Below are 6,909 nucleotides of genomic sequence, written 5' to 3'. Positions count from 1 at the left end.
TCTAGTTGCCAAAGCGGAACACTGTGGAATACGTCGACGCAACATCTGTTTTGGTCTGAATTTCCATTTATTTCCCATTTGATAAAGTAAAACAATAAACAAAAGCATCCTGGAGCCACATGTGATAGTTTCTGATGCTGGACTGATGTTGTTGTTTTTTTCTGCACCATTTGGGTTGTGTGACATTGTTCCATTTTTGGATGGTCCACACCTGTGTGCTCGGAAAAGGTCCACCGGAATGAGATCAACAGAGGAGAACCCCATGGCAAAACCACTTGTGCAAACATCTGTGAATGAAATTTGGTTTAGCACGAGACTCATATGTAGCTGAAAGAACAAATCTAGGATGTTTTACTTTTGGCTCGGTATTTGTTAACAAGTCCTGTAACTGCTGAGCCACTGACCTTGAGACATATTTGACAATAACAATGCTGTCAAATATTGATGTCAGTCACGATCAAGTCGAAAATATGTACAAGTAACACAAACTGTGGGTGGAATGGCGTGCATAGTCCAGTTAACTCCTGCCTGCTGATAGCTGTGACTGCACTATTTTGAAAACAAGACGCCAAACACTTTTTTGCCTATTAACATGTGGTCATGTACTTTTATTAAACAAAAGCTTTCCAGGCAACATTGTTTTTGAGTGATGAATATCTGTTTGTTCTTCAGGGGCCCAATGCTTCTCCTCATTCTAAGATGAAGTTATGGAAGTTTGCTGCCATTGGCCTGATTCTCTCTAGTGCTGCGCTCTCCCTCCTCGTCTTTAAAGCCACACCCTCTACTAGACCCCCGCCCCCTCCTGACCTCAGCAGAGCTTCATCCTCATCGTTATCATCACCGTCTTCGTCGACACCCTCAAACTCCTCGTCCTCTGTTGGGACAGGTGGACGACAGCGGGGGGTCAGATCTGCTGAAAGTGGAAACTCTTTCATCAAAGAATGTAAGACTGAGATGCCTTAACAACATTCACTTCAGACTTATGTCAAATCAAATGGCACTAAAAGAAAATAAGTAGAGCATTCACGATACTGATCTCAAGATTCGATTTATTTACGAAATGAGTTGAGACAAATTTGAAATGAACAGATACCCTTCCCTTCTGTATTCTTTTTAAAATGCTGCACAGTTCTTTGTAAAAAAAATATTTTATGTCAAATAACAAAAATAAACTGTACCATAAATAGTACCAAAGTCTCAGTAAACACAGCAGCCCATGCTGATCAAAACATGTATTGTGATTCAAGTAACATCTCAACCGGCTTGAATCGTCAGATATTATAATCGGATTTAACCGGCTCATGGTGAATCAATACATATCTAATGCTATTCCAGTAACAATAATCAAACCTCTGTTTTTTTCTTTACGTCAGTCATGGAAATGTTCCAGACCTTCACAGAGGGTGAGCTGAAGCAGATTATTGGGACCTTGGTGGAAAGAAAAGCCCGCAAAGATGCCCTTCAGAGCAAAAGAACTAAACGTGCCAAAAAGCGTGGCAAACCCTGCTCTTTACGAGATGTGGAGGTAACGGTCAGTCAGCTGGGTCTGGGATACGTTAGCGATGAAACGATAGTCTTCCATTACTGCAGCGGAAAGTGCACCGCCAACCGCAGAAACTATGACCTGGCGCTGGCGATCATGAAACGTTCACGGCTGCTTACGAGGGATCAGAGGGAGAAAGCTCGGCACAGCCCCTGCTGTCGGCCCATCGCTTACGAGGAGGATTTCTCCTTCCTTGATAACTTCAGCGATTTCCAAACACTCCATGAGTATGCGGCCCAGGCATGTGGATGTGTATGAGGATCGTAACCTTTTAAGCACCCATTGAGGACAGAAAGAGAAAACATGTTTATTTATTCAAAACAAACTTCGAGATGGAAATGACAAAGAACCAAAATGCTGCACGGGAAGAATTCAACGCTTCCGGAAATGTCTCTAATTTGGGCTTAAAGGGATAGTTCAATCAAAAACTAAAATTGTGTCAATATATTTTCTCCCTCGTGTCATTTCAAACCTGGGTGACTTTCTTTCTTCTGCGCAACACAAAAGAAGATATTTTGAAGAACATTGTTAACCAAACAACATTGATCCCTATTGACTTTCATTGTATAGACACAAAATCACAGAGACATTTCTCAAAATATCTTCTTTGTGTTCCACAGAAGGAGTCAGATACAGGTTCAGATTGACATGATACTTAATAAATGATGACTGATGAATTTAAAATTTTGCTTTTAGAATCCCTGTAAAGCACTGATTTGAGATGTACTTCATTTCCTAAAAGAGGCATAAACACAGAATGAGGGTTGTCAGATTCTACATAAACAATATTCAAAGTATATTCAAAACAATATCTGTTATATTGTTGTTGCTTTGAGACGCTGCTGTATGTGTTGTTTATAATGCCTTCACAGGTCGACTTTCAAGTTGTGTAAATGTGTAATGATGGAATAATACAAAAAATGCAGGTTAACAAAACAAATACACAATGGCCCATCTAGACCAAAAGTAAACACAACCTCATTGTGATGGAAAAGGAAGCAACTGGCCAGTATATTAAAAGGGTTCGCATTTCAGAAACCATCAGATTGACATGATTTCATATTCAGTCTTCATATTAAACATCTACCTCAGCACTGATATTCAACATGATTCCCATGGTCCACGAGTTAAAGTTCATATAAGTTTGAAATGACATGAGGGTACATAAATGATGACAGAATTTTCATTTTTGGGTATGCTTACCCTTTAATTCAAACATCATCGTAGGAATGCGAATATAATTTCTGTTAGTTGATAATATAATATTATTTAGATGCATACATTGAATAACTTGGAATCTTTGCTTCCAAAAAATGATGATAACATCTATTCAGCATTCCTTCACTGTATTTTGAAGCAATACTGCAGTGTCTCCACGTCTTTAAAATATTTTAGTTTTTGCCTGATGTCTGCATTTTGCTTTGCCAAACGAATTCTAAATAATAGTTAAAGCTCATTGTCACATAGCTTTCATGCCTACAAATCTTCACCCTCAGTCATCTCTACATTTCAACATCACAACATAGAAAAAGTTATGCACAATGCTAAATGTTCACATTGAGCAATACTCCCAAAACAAAACTTCTATTTTACGCTAATGTGTCTTTGGCTCTTCTGTATTGGCGTATAAGGGAAACCTCTCAGCAGAAGCAGATGTATTTTGAGCGCTGTGTCAGAAAATCCATGCCTGAGGTCTTTCCCTAGTTAACCCGACCAAATCCCCTTCATCCTATAATCGATGAGTCTAATCCACTTAGCTCCTGTCAAGCGTTGGACAAAAATACTGAGGAACTAAAGTGGAAGGAATAGGCACCTGCAAATTTACCAAATGAGTCTTTAAATGAGGTTGCGTCCTGATTTTGGCCCTTCATTGAACTGAAATGCTCTCCAGTTATCAGGTAATAAATACAGATACTAAAACAAATTCCATGTTTCATGCTCCAATACAAAATAAAACCCCACGCTTCATGTAACAATTGGAAAAGTGAGAAAAGTGCCGATTCGGTTTTCTCTGAGATATAAGATTTGGAAAAACATCTATTGATGGACCAATGCATCTATATGAGAGCTAAAGCAAGTAGTTTCCTCGCACTCGGGAAACAGATGAGTGACCTGTTAAGCCCAATATAAGTCTGATCAGTTCATTAGAGTAATTACAGTCGAGAAGTTAAGCCCTAACAGCACCGGGCCTTAAAACTTAACACACAATGTCTTTATGCTACTGTAACAAACTTTCATTCAAAATTACATTGATTCATTTTATGTTTATGTATATATCTATTTTTTCATATACACATATATACGTATATGTTAAACTAAAGCAAAGGTTTATACAATTCACTAATGTAGTTTGACTTTGTGCATGTATATGCTTGTAAGACTCTTTTCGCATGCCAGGAATATAAAATGTCCAGATCTAATACCCTGTATCCACATTCATAATCTAATATAGGCGTTCAAAAGGAAATAACTGGAATCAGACCGGAGAGAGATCAAATTTACTTCTTAACTTTCTTTAGCGTAACTGCAGTCTGCCCATCCATATGGCCTGTTGATCTAGTGCACACACACACCTGCACACACACACAGCCTTTCAGTTCAAGGATTGTTGGACCCTGATGACCAACAGCAATAAACATTGATGCAATGCATCTGCATAACATTTATAACATATGTATATTTATTAAAGTCTAAGTTATGGTTTGTTAATTTATTTAGATGTAGCATCACGGATGTATTCAGAGCATATTGTTATTTATAGATTTTTTGTGTTTCTGGTGCCAAATAAGATTTCATATGTATTATATTCATATATATATATAACTGTTTAATAAATTGTTTAAAACTTGAGTGATTTACGTACTGTACTGTATGTTGTCGCAATTACAGTATAACTGTAATTGTAATTTCCGATTACTTAGGCAGAGCCATTTTTCCATGATTGACGTAATGTTACACTTAGCAGTTATGTCCTACTGTTTAAAGGCTTTTTACACTAAACTTAAATCTATTTAACCCCACGATGAAGTCCTGTTTTCCACACTTGTCATTCCTATAATAAAAATGCTTGAAATCTCAATAACTAATGAACCATTTTCAAACCATTTCTCGTGTGAAAAGAGATGAACATGGGTTGAGGAAAGCTATATGTGGCCTTATTCCAGTTGACTGAATTGTCTCTCAATAGATTGAAGCATGAACAGTTTAGTTGATTTCTCGGTTTGTCTTGAACATAGTCAGTTACGCCAAAGCTGTCAACATGAAAAAAAAAGAAATAAAGCATAAAACCAGACTTTCAGCCTTGATGAAAGAGTAGCCTTATAATACAAACTTTGCTTTGCCAGTCTTCTCTTGTTACGACTGTTAGATGATGGATGCGAGTTAAGAAACATACAATCCCCCTCTGACACATAAATACCACTCCTGACAATCTACACTGTAAAAAACAAGTATAAGGTAAAAATACTGTACTTTTTTAAATAAAGTACAAGACCTGTAAAATTACAGAAAATTAGTGAAAATTTACAAGAAAAGCGTGAAAACCGTGTAATTTTACATGAAACTTTTTTACAGGGTATTTTACAGTGTATGTTAATGTCAACAATTTTTGATGTGCATATAAGTATATATATATATCAAATGTAGAATGTATATGTGTATATATATATATGTCAAACCAAATATGAATGCTTTTTCATAAAAAAGCATATTAAAGAATGTTGTTTCCATCTTTGGAAGGGGCTTTTTCAGTTCTGAAATGATTGTATCCTTCATTCTGTCATTTTCATTGGTTTGGGTGATGAGTTTTTGGCACAAAAGTGCTTAGACTTGGCTTTACGCAGACCAGTCAAGTTCTTCCAGACTAGACTGAATCAGTCGTTTCTTTTTGAATCTTGCTTTGTGCCATGTTAGGATAGAAAAAGGCTCTGCCCAAACGGTTGCTATAAAATTAAAAGCACACATTTCATTAGAATGCCGCAGCATTAAGATCTGTGCTCATGGAAAGGACTAAAGTAGTCAAATCTGTTCATTAGAAGAGCCCGTCCCAATACTTTTGTCCATGTAGTGTATGTAAGCAACGGTATTTAATTATCATTCAACTTGTGTAACATTCAAGAAGCATTTTAATATGGAGTGTACGTTATTTAAACACAGAACATGAGAAATATCATACATTCATATTTTGTTCAGTTATGTGTGAATTATTACACATTACACATAATCATGAATTAAAACGTATGATGTATACATGCTTAGTGACTATAAATAGCTATTTGTACATTGACACAAAAAAATGTAAAATGTAGACAAAAACCAGCGTTAGGAGTGAGGAAATCTGGTTATTTGAAAGGGGTTTCCCTGCTTTAGGGGTCTGTCATTGTCTAATATGGCAGTTTTAGCTGTGGAGTTGAGAAAAGCATTTAAAATGAAACAGAATTCAATTAAAATCAAATAACAAAAGTAAAACGATAAAAGTAATGTTAGTAAATAATACAAATTGTCACAAACGGCAGTGTTACCTTATGGCAAATCCCTTTTAAAAATAGTCATGATTTACCTTTAAAGCCCGTGAGAGCCATTTAAATCCTTTTTAAGTCCTTTTTATTTTGCTTATCTAAAGGTAACGTGAGATTGCCTTTCCTTGTGTGGTTGTGGGTGTGTGCTGCGAGATCCCCACTGCATTTTATACAGTAATCTGTAATACAAGTTAAACAACCCAGGCTTCATTTCCAAACATTTCAAACACAAGAGTGAAAGTAGCCTGTGTAACCTACCATACAGAATAAGCCGGTTCTGAGAGCCCCCTATTGTCTCTTCCGAGAAATGCATTGACCACACACCCAACTGACTTCAACAGTTCACAGTACACGTATCCTGGCTGAGCCTGCAGGGTGATCAAACAATGACCTGCTTCCAGGAACAGATCAGAGTCATGTGGACAGTAAACCACTTTGACCTGTGAGTGTGTTACATTATATCCTTGACACAAACATCATCTATCACTGCCGAGCCTTTCTGTTTGGTTTGACTCTAATTCTATCATTATAAAACGTGGAGTCTCATTTGCCATCTGGGTGGAGAGACTAAACATCTAGTGAGTCATTATTTCCTGTAACAGAGCAGGTTTAAAGTACCTTAAATGAAGGGTTTCTTCACTTAAAGTGATGAGCTTGGTCAAGACTCTCCTCCGCACGGCCATGTTTTCAACTCCAACAGTCATTATACACTCTTCCCCAGAGTTTCATTTGCTGAAGTAATTTGCTAATAGACATGTACTAAAACATTCAAGAAGTAATATAGATAGGGAATACAAATTGTCTTATTGAATGCGTCCATCAACCTGGAACGCCGAAGTTAGAGGAAAA

General features: G+C 37.0%; 1 protein-coding gene across 1 annotated transcript; it reads left to right on the top strand.

Moving 5' to 3' along the window:
• Positions 1-666: 666 nt before the first annotated feature.
• nrtn (neurturin) lies at positions 667-3,594 on the top strand. The gene is made up of 2 exons (XM_079483611.1): positions 667-943; positions 1,374-3,594. Exons 1-2 carry the CDS (start codon positions 700-702, stop codon positions 1,799-1,801), a joined length of 672 nt encoding a protein of 223 aa, XP_079339737.1. The 5' UTR covers positions 667-699; the 3' UTR covers positions 1,802-3,594.
• Positions 3,595-6,909: the final 3,315 nt, after the last annotated feature.

The sequence above is a fragment of the Barbatula barbatula genome, assembly GCF_947034865.1.
Source record: "Barbatula barbatula genome assembly, chromosome: 20".
Classification (NCBI taxonomy): domain Eukaryota; kingdom Metazoa; phylum Chordata; class Actinopteri; order Cypriniformes; family Nemacheilidae; genus Barbatula; species Barbatula barbatula.
This window is presented reverse-complemented; position numbering and strand designations above follow the sequence as displayed.

Coding starts and splice junctions, on each gene's coding strand:
- nrtn (XM_079483611.1), top strand. CDS start 700: ATGAAGTTATGGAAGTTTGCTGCCATTGGCCTGATTCTCTCTAGTGCT. Junction 944..1,373: donor AAACTCTTTCATCAAAGAAT/GTAAGACTGAGA, acceptor TCTTTACGTCAG/TCATGGAAATGTTCCAGACC.